Source organism: Anopheles coustani, chromosome 2 (assembly GCF_943734705.1).
Source record: "Anopheles coustani chromosome 2, idAnoCousDA_361_x.2, whole genome shotgun sequence".
NCBI classification, from domain to species: domain Eukaryota; kingdom Metazoa; phylum Arthropoda; class Insecta; order Diptera; family Culicidae; genus Anopheles; species Anopheles coustani.
Window position 1 is genome coordinate 17755622 of NC_071289.1, and position 17301 is coordinate 17772922.

General features: G+C 45.2%; 5 protein-coding genes across 5 annotated transcripts; 3 read left to right on the top strand and 2 right to left on the bottom strand.

Moving 5' to 3' along the window:
• The first annotated feature begins 1367 nt into the window (after positions 1 to 1367).
• On the top strand, positions 1368 to 11220 carry LOC131262172 (ankyrin-1-like). Its single transcript, XM_058264115.1, has 6 exons — positions 1368 to 1383; positions 9540 to 9816; positions 9881 to 10302; positions 10368 to 10606; positions 10674 to 10826; positions 10903 to 11220. The coding sequence occupies exons 1-6, from the start codon at positions 1368 to 1370 to the stop codon at positions 11218 to 11220; spliced, it is 1425 nt and encodes a 474-aa protein (XP_058120098.1).
• On the bottom strand, positions 2972 to 3634 carry LOC131262178 (DNA-directed RNA polymerase II subunit RPB9). The gene is made up of 3 exons (XM_058264120.1): positions 3498 to 3634; positions 3302 to 3430; positions 2972 to 3229 (listed from the first exon to the last, which is right to left on the bottom strand). The coding sequence occupies exons 1-3, from the start codon at positions 3560 to 3562 to the stop codon at positions 3040 to 3042; spliced, it is 384 nt and encodes a 127-aa protein (XP_058120103.1). The 5' UTR covers positions 3563 to 3634; the 3' UTR covers positions 2972 to 3039.
• Positions 3992 to 5246, top strand: LOC131262176 (hsp70-binding protein 1). Its single transcript, XM_058264118.1, has 3 exons — positions 3992 to 4096; positions 4159 to 4983; positions 5046 to 5246. The coding sequence occupies exons 1-3, from the start codon at positions 4046 to 4048 to the stop codon at positions 5115 to 5117; spliced, it is 948 nt and encodes a 315-aa protein (XP_058120101.1). The 5' UTR covers positions 3992 to 4045; the 3' UTR covers positions 5118 to 5246.
• Positions 11221 to 11668: 448 nt separating the features above from the next.
• On the bottom strand, positions 11669 to 12207 carry LOC131262179 (INO80 complex subunit C). The gene is made up of 2 exons (XM_058264123.1): positions 12046 to 12207; positions 11669 to 11974 (listed from the first exon to the last, which is right to left on the bottom strand). Exons 1-2 carry the CDS (start codon positions 12191 to 12193, stop codon positions 11778 to 11780), a joined length of 345 nt encoding a protein of 114 aa, XP_058120106.1. The 5' UTR covers positions 12194 to 12207; the 3' UTR covers positions 11669 to 11777.
• Positions 12208 to 12611: 404 nt separating this feature from the next.
• On the top strand, positions 12612 to 16602 carry LOC131262168 (uncharacterized). Its single transcript, XM_058264106.1, has 5 exons — positions 12612 to 13795; positions 13863 to 14057; positions 14120 to 15717; positions 15791 to 15917; positions 16079 to 16602. Exons 1-5 carry the CDS (start codon positions 12857 to 12859, stop codon positions 16343 to 16345), a joined length of 3126 nt encoding a protein of 1041 aa, XP_058120089.1. The 5' UTR covers positions 12612 to 12856; the 3' UTR covers positions 16346 to 16602.
• The last annotated feature ends 699 nt before the right edge of the window (positions 16603 to 17301 follow it).

The following is a 17301-nucleotide window of genomic DNA, read 5'->3' on the forward strand; positions in this document are numbered from 1 at the left end:
CCCCGCAATGAAATGTGACGGGTTTTTCTAAGCGGAGCCTTAGAGTCTCTTTCGTCTGATAATGGGAATGGATTGAAAAAGGATCGTTGTATTTATGCTATAATCAATACAGCGCAGGAAATCGAAGAAACATTTATTTTTATTCTAACAGATTACAGCTAATCCGAAATCAATTTGTATAGGTGAGCCTTTGGTCTAGCTTTTGTTCTGTCGAGTCAAAACTTCGGGGAAGAATCAACAATTCAATTTGAAAAAGTTCCATAATGCAACAGCTCATAAGTTGAGAGAATCCGCAAATATTTTTATATTTCGTGCTTGTTAGGAATAATAATTAAACGTTTCTTAAAAACTTGGGATGTTCATCTTCCTTACTCTTGAGATGTCCGAAAGCCCTGAGAAATAAGGTTGTACTTTACAGTAAAATACCATTAATATGAATACAAATTCGGTTCCAACATTATGCAAACATCCTTCAAAGATTAGAAGTTTTCTCCAGCAGTAAAGTGATATATTTCGACCAAGTTGTGCTCTTCCTAACAATCTTACGATTACTTGAAATGTGTGTTGAAATGTTTATTATCAATTACTTGATATAATAAATGTACTATTCATCAATTATGTGAGCTATCGCTTCCGCGCAGGAAGGATGCATTACATTGTTTTGATTAGAATTAATACTCGTTGAATAACGTACCACCCGTTCGATCGGTTCGGTATTAAATCATCCATCATTTATGTATTTGGTGTTTCCTTTTATTTTACCTCGAACTTAGATTCGAATGGAATAAAAGCGGTTTCTTTCGGGTACGAGCCTTCGTTCCGGAATTGCACACTGATTACGACGATCTGCGTGTATTCGTCACCACCATCATCTCGTCATCTCTTCGCTATCACCGCAAAAAAAAGAAAGGACGCTCCGTGCAACCGCGACTGCACCGAACTGCACTCAATGAACCGTGCACTCTGTCCTTCCGGCGTTTTGGCCTTTCTGTTTCTCGCTCACGCCTTCGAGGCCACCTTCCAAAACGCATCTGTGTGTTCTGTCCCACCGCGTTGCAACTTCACTCTTCGTTTCAAACGGTTTAATTCTGCCTTTGGCGTCGCGATCGCGCCATCCATTGTCTCTGTTCCTCCAAAATGCATTCGGAATTAGCTAACGGTGGAAGTATGGAGGACGACGATCCGCAATGGTGCAAGGGTATGGGATCACGGTGGTGATGGTAGCGGTGGATGCATTTTCAAATACGCGCGCGATTCGCGGGAGTTCATTAAACTCATTCCGGTCGCGTCTTTTTTTTTCTACGTTCTGTTCCGCCACGGGGAGAACAAAGCGACAAGCAGTAAAGTGAGCGAACTTTCGCGCGAAGATGCCTGACCAGCGTGGTGTGATAGTATAAATGGTGCAAACAACATTAAAACGACCGATTTGGTTCCACTTACGGGAACTTTGCGTGACACGGCCTACTGGGGGAGTAATTTCTTAACACCGAAAGAAATTTTTATTTGAAACGACTTTAGGCTCTGGTTTGTCCAAAATTTATTGCATCTATATTTTAGCATTTTATTGATTTTATCCTGCAAACATTGTAAATAACTTTTTGCTGCTTTGGAAAATATAAGGATTTTTCTCATGTACACCGTCCCCTCCGGTTTTACGCTTCGTAACGCAATAATTGTTCCCAAACGTATGACCCTTTTCGGTGGCAGAGGAGAGAGAAAAAAAGCATACGGCTTGGCGTAATTGCAATTTATAATTATTTTCTCTCGAACCGAGCACCGAGGGGTGCAGCAGAATACAACACCACAAGTTCTGCGTATGTTATGCGAAAATGGTGCACCATGATGGACACTGTATTCCGCAACGGTCGCTATTTAACGACAAACAAAATAACGTGCGTGATCAACAGCTATAATCATTATGTCTTGAGCCGCCGTGTTTGACACAAATGTAAGTTGATAAAATAAACATAATAATACTGTCTGCATACGTTTAATTGTTAAATTAAATTAGTAACAGGCTTAAAAGTATGTTAAAAATGGAAAGCTATGCTGTTAAAGTAATTCCTCACATGTGTTTAGCTGCGATGGTACATTCCATTTGCAATTTCTTAAAAGGAATGGAAGGTGCGATATAAGCCATTCCATTACGTCTTACAAGGTTAATTTTCGTCACACGGGGTTGATTCCAAGTGTTACAGACAGCGTCAAAAAGGTTGGTTGCTGGTGCAGCTACAAGCCAGTAGTTTATGCAAATCCATGCATTTTCCAGCTTTGAGCAAAGGATTTAGTTCAGCCCTTGTTGGACATTACTTAACGCACGGTCGTAATATTTGCAAACCCACAGCTTCACAGTGGAGACGTGTATTTAATGCAAAGTAGATTACTATCTATGCTCCGGAAGATTCAATTGGAAAATGTGATCCGGTCGTTTAGATATGTTCCCCTTAGATCGTGTACATGGTACAAGCAGCTTTGGTGCCGTCTTACGGATAGTAACGGTAGGTTTTACCGTTCAACCGAACACGTACCTTTCTCTTTTCGGTCGTGGGGGTAAAACGATGGATCTGGATTAAGCGTCTGCCAAGATTAATCCCGTTGGATGAGGGATACGAATGCTTAATTAACGTTCCCAGCGGATCATGTTATACGGTGGCACCCACTGTGTGACCCTCAGGTTGCTTTACATCGGTACGATGGTTTAAGGAAGAGTCGAACAGTGCGACAATCAGCCATCTTAACGATTTATTTTATTTATGCGCAGACCCCTTTCCAGCAGCTGCCATTTTACTAGATGGTAACGTTAGCGTGTAAAAGTGAAAGGAAAATTCGTTTGCAATGCATTCTGCAACTAGGTCATCCGTTTTTTTTAAATCCATACATATTTTTTGCAATCGATTGCAACGGAGTTTGTTGTTGTGCTAGCCTTGGTCATGTCCATGCATGGTGAAAAATAAAGTGTAGTGTTAGGAGAAAGTAGATTTATTGTGACAAATTATCCTAAATGGACACCACTGCCGAAAAGAAATATAATCGTACCAACTATTCGGTCCACCGGTGGCAGCACGAAGGGTTCGTACACACGTAGTACAGTCTCATTTCTTCTTCTGCTCGTCGCGTTTGGGCCTGGAAGAAAACGGCCTCTCGGTGGGAGCACTTCGGACACGCATGTTCTTCTGTGCGTGGTAATGTAGGATCCGATATAACATCCGGTACAATGTGTGTCAACTCGCTGTGATCGGAAAGCGAATCGGAGACATTAGTAAAACCGGCCTATTGCTGGCAACTACCTAACGTTACTCACTCAATTTCGTGCATAATTTTGTTCACGTAGATGCAGTTCGAATCAGCTTCCTGCTTGTAGTCACAATTGCGACATGCATAGAGCAGAATTTTGTTTTCTTTATCCTCCTTGGGGTACAGCATGTTGTTGCTAGAATGGCAAATGGAATGATTTGTTAAGTGCGAGCGGAAGCAGTAAAACACAGCAGCAATCTTACCATTCCTGACAGAACCGGATTCCCACAAAACCTGGGCCATCGTCGTGAGCCGCGTCATAAGCCATTATTAATTATATTCACAACTAAAAACGTAAAACCGGGTAAATTTATCAATGCGTCGTATAAACAACAACAATTTTGTTAAATGCCGCGAAATGACAGTTGTCAACCTTCCGACTTTCCGACAAACGTCGGAGACATCTTGAAATATTTACCAAATTAAACCTGCCGAGATAAAATTATACCAGCCAGGAAAAACCAGTATATCCAAAACGACTAACATAAATCTTAATAATCATTAGCCATGATTTCTAAAACAGCTGCACGTTTCTTTATTCTTTAAATTTGGTTGAATGTACAAAAGTAATCCCGATGAAATATTTGCTAAGTGAGAAAGTGAAATATTTCTAAAGTGAGAAAGAGAAATATTTCACTCATGTTTATATTTTTCTCGAACTATCTAGATCTCACGAGGTTTTGTTTTGATTTGTTTAGAAGTCGAAATCGGAATTCATTTGCGGAAAAGTAGTTGATATTGCACGTTGAAAATGGACAGTGGTAACGATCCAAATCAGCCACGGCAACCCCGTAATCTGCAGGTATGTAGGCGGATAAAGTGCTACTGAAACAGTTCATTTTTTCACGAAAGTTCTTCATCAAGGGTCTGCTTAAATTCGCGATGGAAGCCACAAAGGATGAAGATGCACCACAAGAATCGCATTTCGCTCAAATGGACGAGGAAAGGCGACGATTCCTGGAGGAAGCTTTGAAATCACTCACCGTCGATGTGGTGCGAGAGTTGGAAAAGGCCATGAAAGTGCTGCTAGATCCGGAGTCGGATGATGAAGCCAAGGCCGAGTCAATCGAGATTGTAATCGACTACGTGCAGGACATCGATACTGCGAACGATTTCTTCAAAGTGGGAGGATTTGTTATTGTTAAACCGGGCCTCGAATCATCGAGTGCGGCAGTGCGGGCTGGCACTCTTCGGTTGGTAGGAGAACTGGCACAAAACAATCCATTCTGCCAGCAGCATTTGCTGGAGCTAAATATTCTGCCAAAGTTAACCGAGCTGCTCACCGATGAACCGGCTGTGGCACAACAGGCCATGCACGCGGTATCCTGTATGGTTCGACACTATGAACCGTGCCTGGCTGCCTTCATTGACATCGGAGGATTGGAGTGCATTTTGGGGTGCATACAAACAGACAACGAGAAGTTGCGCATAAAATCGTCATTCTTGATGTCGAACCTGTGCACGGAGTTCGAACCGGTGCGGGATGAGTTCATCAAGCTGAACGCCGTCGAGCGAGTGATGGCCGCGGTGAAACCGTCGAAGGAGTACGATGCAAAGTTAGAAACGGCATTGTCGACATTACGTGTTCTAACGGAGAGTAAAGAAGGTATTCGAAGGTGTCGAGATGGAAGCATGAAGCAGAAACTGCAAACTATAGTTAAACTGAACGCTGGAAAAGAAGAATGTCAGGTTGGTAGAATCATCTACGGAATCGAGTGTGTACATTATTAACTTCCTTTTTCTTTCAACAGGAACAATTGGAGTATGCCCAGACGTTACTGAAACGGTGTTTCTCTGAGGAAAATGATGGAACTGATCGCTAACAACAGTGACTTACAAACTAAGTTGTTTTATTCGAATGTTTTGCTCAGAAATCATAGCTGTTCCGGAATAACAAAAAGCGTTTGTTGCACATGATCACGTCATTAACAATAAATAACAAGTGAATTGATTTACGTACACTTTACATTTGTTCCATTTTCCCGATACGACCGAAATCCATTACCTTTAGCCTACATTTTACTCGAGCTACCCGGAAAATATCGTAAGGTGTCTTGTAATTTACTCCTTGGGACGAAATATGGAGCATTTCTGCGTGAGACGCGCAATATATAGTCTATGGAACGAGCAGCAAGAAGAAAAACATTACGTTTCACGAATACTGCGAAATTGCTGTTCGCAACCATTGAAATCTTCCGAAGCAGCACGTATTTGGGTTTTTGCGTCTGGGGCGTGTTTTTGTTGTTTGCGGCTATACTACGTTCCACACCGTCGCTGACGATATTTACCCACATTTCCCATTTATTCCGCATTCGACCAAACGTTTCGTTTACGTTTTTACACGAAAAACATTGATCGCTTTAGCATTGTCCCCGTTCAGTCACGGGGGCGGTGGGTGTCCGTCGGGCATGCGATGCGATTTGGTTTACTGATCTGTTTACTTAATCTTTGAACCCGCAAACGAGAACGATGGATCATCTGATTTCGTTCCATATTTTGCGCTCGTGTCACGTGTGAAAAAGGCGGCAAGACGGCAGACACCAGAGAAGAAGGAAAAACAAAATCCCAAAAGGTGGTGTGTCTTTGTACCGCGTTGGAAGGGGGTATTGGCCAGCCGGCTGACATGTGAAGGTACCCCAGTAGTGTAGAAAACGTTCTTTTGGAATCCGTTGCTTCCGGTCGCCATTAACCGGACGCTTTCCACTTCGACGACGGAAAGTTCAAGGTTCTTCTTTATTGAAACGAGAAACGGCAAGCCCACAACAGGTCTTATCGTACGCAAAAAAGTGTAAAATAAAAATCGGTTCAAGTTCAAGAGCTCCCATTGTTGTGGATGGACAGCTGGTTCAAGGTTCACATCCGTTTTATGGGTCCGTTGTACAGGGTACCAGGCGCCTCCATAGGAAAATGTGACTCTCAGTTGAAAAAGGATTTATTTATTTTAAACATAATGAAATAAAACTGTTGAATCTAAATGAATAAATTACGCGTATGAATTTTTGCTGAAATAAAATTAATATGTCATCATAACAATTGCGGCGCGTTTGAATTCTCAGAAATGCTTATTACGATGCGAGATCAGAACGTTTTTCCAACCTTTTTTGTTTTATTTTCTTCCGAATGACTAGACAATAAAATGTAAATTCGACGGTGCAAATCAATGTAATATTTTCCGTTGAAATATTGAAATAAGGAAACTACAATGTAAAAATGTGTTTTGTAGAATAGAATACAACGTACAAAAGAAGGCCAGAATAACAACAATGGAGTTCAAACCATCCCACATGGCGTGGGGTGACAATGCGACATGTCGGTTCAGGGATAGACATGCTGACTCTTCGGTTACCAGCGTTTCCTTTATGGGAGGAAAATACGCCAAATTGGCAGAGATGCGATGTACAAACACATCGGTAATATTTTAAACGAGACGCAGGTGAACCAAAGTTGTTTGGTGTGCGTGAATTTGCATTTGCTTCTGCATCTCCTCTATTTACCTTGTGGCCATTTACTTTTCCCTTGCCTCGCCCGTCTGTACCACCATCGTTACCATCTTAAGAAGACTCGATCAGGGCACGCAGACACGCTTCCCCACGACGATCCCGCCGCTTGGTTCTGCCGGTGGCGTTGTTTTAGTTTTATGTTTTTCGCGAAACAACCCCACTAGCGATCTGTTTGCTTATTAATTACGCTTTGCTTCTTTAGGGTCGCGAATACAGGAAGGGATTTTCCGCTGAGCGTCAGGAACATACTTATACCAGCGGAGGTCCACACTGCTCAGTCGATCACCGACTTCCAATCGGGAAGGAAAAGCAATCAACAGCACCAGAGAGCCAGCTCCCTCGGCAAGCAGAGGGCTGTGGACAAGACAAAGAAAGTCAGGAAGTTCGTTTACCACTGGAGAACTACAAGTGAACTTTAGTGACTTTAGTGCAGCGGATCAAACGAGAACTCAAGTGGAAGAAAACACGATATCTTAGATATGAACATTTGTCCACATTTGATAAGTTGTGGTGAGAGTGGAGTTTGGTGAAAAAACTAAAACACTACTGGATTTATTGAACGTTGAACGAAAAGAAACACTAGACCCAAAGATACTGTGCGTAGTTTTGTGAACTCCTGTTGAAGCCGGCGAAGAGAAGCAAACACAAGTCCCGCATTTAAACCTTCATTGGTGCATCCCCCCAGTAATAAAGTAAGTATAATTTGGTAACTTCCTTTACTTTTTATCTTTTGTTCGACGTGCGGTTGATTGACAGACGGCATGTCTCGTTAAGGCTATTTTTGGCAAACTGCTTTCGGAGAACTTCGAAGAAGGTAACGCGTTCCATGTGGGAAATGGTGCCATTGAACTTGGTCCCCCTTTTTCTCGAGACAAGTATTACCTGAGGGTGATACATTTTGAATGATTCTAGCATTCTTGACGGCAGGAAGTAATGGGATTTTTCCCTGAGCAGGAAAGCCAAACCATTGGCCACTAATTGATGCGCAGTTCTTCTTATATGGCACATTTATTTATTTTTTTATATTTCGAAATAACCTCCCATGGACACTGAATGGTCATGATTGTACCGATTTGTACAGAATGGTGTCAACGGAATTGCGGAAAACGTAGAAACCTATCATGGGCCATGGTGAGGATTATCATATGGCACCACGTGGTTGCGTGTCACACTTTTTGAAACGCAGCAAACGTGGGACAATCCTATTTATCTTCATCATGGCTTGCTAGCAATGCAGACATTTACCCATCGTTGGCGTTGTTTATAAAACACCCCCCACGCTGAATGGGCTGGTTGCAAAATTCTCGATGTATTATTGAGGTGCGGAGGGATTTTGTTATGATGCCGATGTTGTTGATGATCATGATGATCGTGATGATGATGATGCGTTGTTGAGAAATTTACGTATTTTCTTTTAAGGTAAAAGAAGACCGTGCACGTGATCAAGACGCATCAGAGCCATGCCTACTGCGTGTTGCAAATAAAGATTACTTTGTTTTCCCGCTGCCCCGATTGTTGGTTGAGGTTTGAATTTGTAGTTTCAGATGTGGTCTTTTCCAAAACGAACTTTTTTGAAACAATCTGTCATATTGCTCGTGAGAGAAAAAATCAAACAGCGAGATGCTACTCGCGAGCGATGCGCAAGAAATATTCTCGCGGAAAAAAATCGAGTTGGAAAACGCGCATTTTCACGAGCACATCTCGGCGAACGAATTTCTCCCCAACAAAAGACGGTAGGAACGCGGTGGTATCTTAGCAGCGCCGAAATAGTTGCGCTCATTCGGTGCCGGTAATTTCTCGGCTCCGCAGTGCCGCAGTTTCGTTCGCGTACGGATTGCTTTTGAAGGCAAAAAAAAAAGGAAAACAGTGATCGCTAGGCAGACAGGAAAACTCTGGTTCCATTGCCTGACGCGCAATATTCATCCGGCGCATCCGGCGATCGCAGCCAACTCGTCGCACAGTTTCCGCTCTTTGTTTAACAACACAAGACCACGGCCATTACGGAGCCAATAAATATCGACCGCTAATTAAGTGTTGCGCGTGTTGCGGGGAAGAAACATTGTGCAGGCGGAAGAAACGACACCGTGTGGAGTGTTGATTTTTGCACGATCAAAGCGACTTGCACTTTGTCGGCAACATTTTGTTTTTCCACCCTCACTGGCACCGGATTCGAACGGGATTCTAAACGGCGTCGAAATGAACAACCGAGGTAAGCAAACAGCTGATGACGGCCTGTGCTATGACGCTTGAGCGGCGTTGTGGTGCTGGATTTGGCGAGGATCGCGCAAAAAAAAAAGGGCCGCAAATCGGTTACGAAATCGTTACGGTGTGTCCGGTGGCAAATGATCCTAACGTAGCTGCTGCGATCGTAATCGCCGTCGGGTACAACGTGCATGGGGATGACCTCCGTCCATTCGCCCATACTTAGCGAAGCCGATTCGACGCGATCTGCAAGGAGGGAGCCGGGGTTGATGATGGTTTATTTTTGTAAATTACGAAAATCCGTCCACACGTCACTCGCGGACGACGGGTGTGTATACAAACGGGAGCGAGGATTACCTTTTTTTTTTATTTGCCGACAAAATACTAACCGGCGAAATCAAACGTTGAACACCAAATGGTTCAGCAAGTTTATGAGAGAACAATATAAGATTCATTAAATGTTAAATATTCCGGAAAAACATATCCTTCTAAAAACACTACTATATCAGTTAATTTACATATAAACTATCTCTTCCTTCGCAGGGCGTATTATCACGATGCCGGCCGAGTGTGCCGCGAACCCGTTGCAGCGGGCCCTTGCGGATGCCATCATCCGCATGGTTTCGATGGACGAGCTACGTATACTGCTCGCTTGCGGAGCGAAGGTGAACGAACAGGTCATCCAGGGCCTCAAGCCACTGCACTACGCCGTCTGGCAGAACAACGAGGCTGCGGTTAATCTGCTGATCGTACGGGGCGCCGACCTAAACGCCATCGATGAGGTCGGCTACAGCGCCCTTCATCTGGCGGCAGAGCATGGGTAAGAAAAAACGGAAGAACTATCTTCATGGAAATCTATAATGTGCCCTTTGCTCTGCTTGTAGATATCTCGAACTCGCAACTCTGCTGTTGGATGCAGGCTGTAAGATAGACTACCGTGCGCCAACGGATGATCCCTACCCCAGGACAACGCTGTGCGATGAACCGCTGCGGCTAGCGCTCCGCAACAAGCACTACCATGTGGCCCGTCTTCTTCTCGATCGGGGAGCCGATCCGAACAAGCGCTACTTCTTCGGCTCCGAAATCAACCTAGCGACGGATGTGGAGAGTCTGGAGCTGCTGCTGACGTACGGTGCCAACACGGAGGCACGTGATCGCTCCGGTATTACACCGCTGATGCGAGCGGTTCGCACGAACGGAAGCGTTGATTCGGTGCTTCTTCTACTGCACTATGGAGCCGATGTTAATGCCATGACGGATGCACGAAATGACTATCGGACCGTTCTTCATTATGCCGTTTTATCAGGTACGATTTCTATATACACAACTTTGTGTTTGCCGTTCAATAAAATAAAGTTTTGTCTTCTGTAGGAAATGCTTCACTTGTGACGTTGCTTTTAAAACAGGGAGCTCGGGTGGATATCCCAGCTCCACTGCCCGAACCGGACCGGCCTAGTCCGCTCGATCTGGCGGTCCTCCGTGGTGATCCAGTGTTGGTGAGAATACTGCTCGAGAATGGGGCCAATGTGAATCGGAGCAGTCCGATCATCGGCTCCCCGTTGCACGTGGCTTGCGCCGATAATATTCCCAACAGAGTGGAAATCATGAAGGTAAAGTGTTATCGATGATTGAACTTTGAATATTTAATCATTAATTATTGTTTTTGTATGTTTATAGATGCTCTTGTTTTACGGCGCTGATCCAAATGTACGAGTTATCGGGGATGTTGCCACCAATGCGATTCTGCGTCCCCCGTTGGCGGAGCTGCTGGCAAGCAATGAAATTGTAACACCCGAGGAACTGCATCTTCTGCTGCGACATGGCGCGAGAGTAAGCATTAGAAAATACGGTACGATTAAACAAATGGAATGATCAATAATCCCCTTTTCGTCCTCCTTACTTTCAGGTTATCCTGAAGACCCAGTATCGCGATCCAGATGGTTTGCTGAATTGCCTCTCCAACTTGCACCACGAATCTCCCGCCTTCCACATCATCCTGGACGCTGCCGAAGAGTTCGACCCTTGCATGATTCGCCGAAATCAACAGCTTACCGATGAACAGCGCGAGGTAATGATCGAGCGTGCCACAGTCCCCCGTAAGCTAAAGTCCCAAATCAGAGCTTACTACCGCCGGCTGTTCGGGCGCAACATCTGTGAGTTCGTACCACCGCTGTTCATACCGGATGAGCTGAAAAGCTACCTTCTTTACGAGCATAGTTTCTAGTCACTCGACAAGAAGATCTGGCTCGATTTGACAGGTAGGGGCGACCGGGTCGAAAGTGCCTACACGCCCACATTTCTTTATATCTGGACCTGATAAGACTATTCGCGCGTTGGTGAATCTTTTGATATTCCCACCATATGATAGACTAGTTTGTAAACGACTGTTTCGGCCGTGTCCCCATCACTGCCTCCGTGAATGCTTGCGGTGGCAAGTGCTGATTAAGTGGTACGCTTGGCCAATTACTTTCCCTATCGGTTCCGATGATGGGAACAGGTAAAACTTATGAGCTCTATTTAGAGGGAAGAAGGAAATAGTTGTGATATAAGGTGAAACATTTGTCCTTTTAACCTTTTTGTCGCTAGTAAGATAAGGTGCCTTTAGCTTGTAATCAATCGAATCGATTTAATTGTGCAAGAACACATCAATAAACACGAAGTTAATGAGAAATATAAATTTGTTACGTGCTATATTTTGCTTTAGGGAGCTAACAATTAGTTTTACATGATTAAAAGTACTTCCTTCTTTTGAATGAGAAACGTAAAATGTCCCGTGTCTACTCACACGATACTTGAAGCTCCTCTGAGCGCTAAATAGCCGGCAGTCAAATCCATCGGGAACGTACGGATCGTTTGATACTCTTCAGCATTGTGATACCGTAATTTCGTATGAGGATCGGTGTACGGTGCAATGAGACCGGATATATCGGAGTATTTCTTTGCCGGCTTCAGCGACGGAGGAGCGTTTACTGATGAATCTGCAAACAATTTACGACTGTTTAATCAGTCGATCAATCGATTCCACGTTCGTGTGTGGTGGCGTACTTACAAGTCACATCCGACTCTTTCCAGGGTAATGTTTTCTCGTGCGCAAGAATTTGTTTGAGCGATTTCCACTGCCGTTTCTTCCCAACGATGGGGTTTACCTCGGAGAGATTCTTTTTCTTAAACACCGGTTTCTCCGCTTCATTTTCCATTTTGTTCGTAACTGCATTTGTTGATGTTTTACGTTTTTGTCGGTAAACAAGTCCTCCTGCGTCTATACTGCAGGGTTATGTCGTAGCTATACAAATATACAGCATTATTTTTAAATGCCGCTCATGATATTCCAACTGCATCAGTTGATTTTATAACGCGATCATAGGTCCCCATCGCTTCTCCGGTTTGAATCCAGTTGAATCGGTTTGCTGCAGTTAGAAATAATGCTGCTGCTATTATGATATCATCTGAAAATTTTAGATTCATTTTTCAATCTCATTTGAAATGGCAGCAAGAAATGCTGTCAGTTCATCATGTTGACACCTGTCAGAATATTACAAAGTGCTGTCAGGTGATATTTTTTGCGATTTTCATGTTTTGCTTTGGAAATTGGATTACGAAGCGACCGTGGGAATAAGATAATTGGATTTTACCGTGCTACTTTGGCCTCGTCGCCGTACGATTTGGCCGTACGTCTTGGCGGCCCGTTGCAGTCGGTTCTTATCGCTGGTGGAAATTGTACAGCTCTCCGATTGCGTGCGCCAGTGATAGTGCGTTGGAGAATGTTTTGATTTGGCGCATCTGGTTCTGGATGGTAATGACGTGGTACTACCGCAGCGGGCTCCGACATCATCGACTTGGACGAATGAAAGCAGTTCCATATGAATACACTAACACAAGACCTGTCAGCAGAAGATTACAGCAGCAGCAACTTTCAGCAAGCGTCGTCCGGTTCTGTGGCAACAAGTTCAACCCAAACCATCCGCCACCCGTCGACGCGACGTCAGCAGTTAAATACCGTTCCGTCGCGCAAAGTTCAACAAGCACGCACTGCTGGCGGCCAGTTGACGGTGCGGGTGCCACAAAGAAGGGGTCCAGTGCACGGCGATGACACCGCGGATTGCTCCTCCGACGCGTCGCTCGGGATAACGGGACCTCCGGTGTCCGAAAGCGAGACCTCAAGTAAGGTGGAAGATGATAACGTGGCAGCCGGGATCGAGGACGAAAGCGCAAGTGATAACAGTCAGTTGAGTGGTGGTAGTGCTTTGAACGAAAAAACTCGCCGGTATAACCGCATTAGCATGATAATCGTTTACGGTCGGGAGGCGCTATGCATACTGGCCCTCATACTGACCACATACGCAACGATACAGAACAGTCCTCCGAAGATATCGAAGGCACCGCCAGCGGTTCCCTTTTTCCCCAAAGGATCGCTCGTGCACGATTGGCCCACCGGTGCCCTTGGGACAACGCAGACACGGGTGTCCGTATCGGAGCTTTCGTTCGTGCTGTACTACGCACCGTGGTGCGCGGAAAGTCAATATGCTCGTCAAGCGTATGAACAGGTGGCACAGTTGTTCTACCGGGAAGCACATTTCGCAGCGATCAACTGCTGGCAGCCGGGTGGGGAATGTCGACAGCGGTACTCGAAGGTTCAAGCGTGGCCAGTTCTCATGGCCTACCAATCGAATGGGCTGGCGGTGCAATACCATCAGGCATGGACTGCTACCGCCTTCTCGCGGTTCGTGCAATCGCTAATGCTTCCACTACATCGTTTTTCTAATCCAAGTGATCTACTCGATCACATGACCGGGAAGGATGTAAGAACGAACGAGCGAGCAAACCCTTCGCCTTTCTCTATCACAGACCCTTCTTTTTCCCACACAGGCCGTTATTGTCGCCTTCTTAGAGATGGCCAACGAAAGCAAACTTTACCAGCGATACTATCAAGCGTCGTTAAAATGGCTGGAAAAGGACCCCTTCCAGGAGCTCTCATTTGGCGTCGTTACGGGACAGTCTTCCAAAATGTTTGGCATCGAAACAGTACCGTCCATTCGGTTATACCTTTGGAACGAAACTATAGTAGGCATCGACAAGTGTTGCTGGATTACTAGTTCGTATTGACATATATGCTTTGTTTACAGGAGTACGTTGGGAACAGTTCCTGGACACCGCAAGAATTAATCGCGTGGATTAACAAGCATCTGCACGTGGCATCAATGTGGCTCGCTCCACCGGGCGCCACAAAGTCCACCACGATCGCGCCCTACCTTCAGCAGGGTCCGGTGTTGATGCTCTTTTCTCCTCGGCCTCTGTACGACGACAGTTCTGATGCGTACATGATGCTACGGCAACTTAGCATGCAGTACTACAACTGTCCCGGCGATGCTTGGATACTAGAGATGGCCCGCGAGTACATTGCCGAGCAGCGCACGCTGAACGCGGAACGGTTCGTTCAAAGGCGGGAGCAGTGTGCAAGGATTTTAGGGCGGCATCCTTCGCAAGAGGACGAGGAGGACGATGCAGATGAGTCCGGTGTGCGAAAGTACCGTCGCAATAGGTGCAAAGATGGATTTAAATCGACGGTTTCGGTGTCGTTTGTAAATGTACTCAACTCGTCGAAATTTGTCGACGGTAAACCCGTCGGGAAGGCTGTCGCGGATGAATACTGTGACATTGCACCCGCGTTGGGCTGTGGAGCTCATGAGTGTGGCGCCTTAGGTCCCGAACGGCGTCTCAGCTTGCGGTGGAACAGTGGAGAGGATGGATGCCCGTCTCGAGGCGGCAAGCCCGTGAACTCACAATCACGTACGGTGACATCGAAGTGGGATTCGGAACATGACTATCGCGGCCCCAAGCTGCTTGCCAAGCAAAATCTACGCCGTCAGTGTGAACTTCTCCGCTTGGCGGAAACCGATGGAGCTAATGTGTACTATTCGGAACCGGTGCCGAGTAAAAATCAATCAGCCGAGTTCTACACAGCGATAATGGGATTATCCTGCTCACAGAATAAATCACTCACCTTTCTCAGCATGGACAGCAATTTGTACCACGCGTTTGGCGAACGGTTGGGCGTAAATGTACTGAACGAACCAAACCGTACCGTGGCCTTCATCATCGACCATCAGGATGAGTCAACCTACGTGCTGCGGGACAGGATCAATTTGAATACACTCGCAAAGTTCGTACACGACTACCACAACCGCACGCTGGTGCGATTCCAACGCTCCGGAAACATCCACTACCAGCACACGCATCCTTTCGATGGCGCGAATGCGAAGAAACAGTCCAAACAAAACCTCGAAAAACACTACGAACAGCTCGAACGGGTTGCCAAAAGTAAGGCGCGATCGAAACCATCCAAGAAAGCTGAACAACAAGCAAACAGTTCTCCTCTACCACCGTCAGAAACTAACGAGCAGCTGCAGGCCAACTTGGATGCGATGGGAAAAACATCATCGACAATACCTACCCACAACAGAGAGCACCATTCGGTGAGGGAGATTTACTCGAGCAACTTCCGTCGCGTCGTGCTCGACTCGAACCGCACGGTAGTGGTTAGCTTCTACTCGACCCAGTGTGCCTTCTGTAACATCCTGTCACACCACTTGCTCACCGTGTCGCGCCTGCTACGTCAGCAGCCGGCGCTAGAGTTCGTGCGCATCGATGGTGACCGGAACGAGCTCGGTTGGGAGTATACGATGGATGTGTTTCCTTCGTTGATCATCTTTCCCAACGGGAGGTAGGGGAGGCGAAACGTTTTTCGATCTTTAAATTGGCAAACGATCTAATACATTTGTTCTTAAATGGCACAGGAAATCGGAGAGCCGTATCTTCCCCCACACGCTGAAGGTCAATGTTCCGAATGTGGTTGGATTTGTTCTATCAAACTTAACACCCTCCGAACGATTGCATGCCAACTTTTTGCTCTGTGGCGCCGTGGTAAGTTCAACTGTAGTGTTGGTTTAAAAAAAACCTTGCTGTTATAATGTGCCCTACTGTAGCCTCTTTTATCGACATCTTATCTTTTTTAACATAAAATCTATCGCAATCCTTTTGCATAAATACGCATCCCCAAAATTTTCCTATTTTCTCCATTTCAGAATAAAGCGTCCCGTACCGATTGCCTACAGATGCTGAAGCGTGAGCTCACCGAAAGCATCCGGTTAAGCTTGCGCGAATGGCGCCACCGAGCGTCGAGCGCGTGCGAGCGCGATCGCATCGTGCGCCGTTTGCAGCTCCTAAAGCAATCCTATCTGGGCACGTTGCGCTGCCTTAGTCATTCCTGTGATCTTTCTCAGCTAGTGGTGAACGAGCGGAAACTTATCCAGCAACTGTGGACGGGATCTTCGTCGTGTGTGGCCGCGTGAACATCGTCGATATCGTCGAGGAAATTGCTTGCTTGCTGGAGGAAAGTTATAGATAGCGAGACGTAAGTCTGAAAGTGAAATTTCCTGTTCCGTTTTTAAAATGGTTTTATGGTCAAAACGTCATCGATACAGCGTTTCAAACAACTGAATTCAAACAATTCCACTCTCAATACGATTACTCAACAGTTCGACGGGATATAATCGATCGCATTGCGCTCAGCTATTTATTAAAGAAAGATCTTATTTTTGTATCATAACCTGAGTACCTTACTTCTAGTAGTGAAAACACAAGTACCAAGAAGCTTTTAGCATCCCTTCCACTTAAAACAGGCGTTGATGGAATAGTCAATCGTGCATATTGAGGAACGCAAGGATATTGAGCCTTTTGTTCTCTTCTCACCTGCTTAATCCTGTTTCGAAGTATTCGGTTTTGCTTTCCACACATCCCAGTTATTTCGTTAACGTTTTTTTATTTTGTATCGTGATTTTATGGAGACTTCTCTCATTTAATATGATATTACAGGGGGAGTAGTAAAAAAAGGGAAGAAAGTAGAAGAACAAATTAAAGGTAAACCTGTACATAACGCTAAACGAATGCGGGCGGGAAGAAGAGAAGGAAAAACTTGTTGAGATAAACTAAAATGAAAGCGCTGGTACCGTGTCGGGTGGTCAAACTGTATGCAATATCTACGGAAGCGAGGTACGTGGTACCACCACAATCGATAAATTAAATAAAGAATTATCAGCTCTTAAGAAGGACTATTAACTACATTTAAAACGTATCAATCATTTCATGGTCCTTTTTTCGTGTGATTTACCATTAACGAATGAATGGCTCGTTGTGAAATAGAATTCGTACCGCAAGAGTGACTTTGAATAATTGATGGTTGGCATGAATGAATCAACTCGTAACCCGTTCGTCGTAACCTAACCGTCGTAACCTTACGGTGGGTTTG

What these genes read in the sequence shown, in the direction of transcription:
- LOC131262172 (XM_058264115.1), top strand. An exon ending in TCATTATGCCGTTTTATCAG is followed by an intron (nt 10,303 to 10,367) that starts GTACGATTTCTA and finishes TGTCTTCTGTAG; the next exon opens with GAAATGCTTCACTTGTGACG. An exon ending in TGCTGCGACATGGCGCGAGA is followed by an intron (nt 10,827 to 10,902) that starts GTAAGCATTAGA and finishes CCTTACTTTCAG; the next exon opens with GTTATCCTGAAGACCCAGTA.
- LOC131262178 (XM_058264120.1), bottom strand. Translation starts at nt 3,562, where the DNA reads ATGGCTTATGACGCGGCTCACGACGATGGCCCAGGTTTTGTGGGAATC. An exon ending in ATCCGGTTCTGTCAGGAATG is followed by an intron (nt 3,431 to 3,497) that starts GTAAGATTGCTG and finishes TTGCCATTCTAG; the next exon opens with CAACAACATGCTGTACCCCA. An exon ending in AAAATTATGCACGAAATTGA is followed by an intron (nt 3,230 to 3,301) that starts GTGAGTAACGTT and finishes TTCCGATCACAG; the next exon opens with CGAGTTGACACACATTGTAC.
- LOC131262176 (XM_058264118.1), top strand. Translation starts at nt 4,046, where the DNA reads ATGGACAGTGGTAACGATCCAAATCAGCCACGGCAACCCCGTAATCTG. An exon ending in GGCAACCCCGTAATCTGCAG is followed by an intron (nt 4,097 to 4,158) that starts GTATGTAGGCGG and finishes TTCTTCATCAAG; the next exon opens with GGTCTGCTTAAATTCGCGAT. An exon ending in CTGGAAAAGAAGAATGTCAG is followed by an intron (nt 4,984 to 5,045) that starts GTTGGTAGAATC and finishes TTCTTTCAACAG; the next exon opens with GAACAATTGGAGTATGCCCA.
- LOC131262179 (XM_058264123.1), bottom strand. Translation starts at nt 12,193, where the DNA reads ATGGAAAATGAAGCGGAGAAACCGGTGTTTAAGAAAAAGAATCTCTCC. An exon ending in GAAAGAGTCGGATGTGACTT is followed by an intron (nt 11,975 to 12,045) that starts GTAAGTACGCCA and finishes AATTGTTTGCAG; the next exon opens with ATTCATCAGTAAACGCTCCT.
- LOC131262168 (XM_058264106.1), top strand. Translation starts at nt 12,857, where the DNA reads ATGAATACACTAACACAAGACCTGTCAGCAGAAGATTACAGCAGCAGC. An exon ending in ATCACATGACCGGGAAGGAT is followed by an intron (nt 13,796 to 13,862) that starts GTAAGAACGAAC and finishes TTTCCCACACAG; the next exon opens with GCCGTTATTGTCGCCTTCTT. An exon ending in ATCATCTTTCCCAACGGGAG is followed by an intron (nt 15,718 to 15,790) that starts GTAGGGGAGGCG and finishes TAAATGGCACAG; the next exon opens with GAAATCGGAGAGCCGTATCT.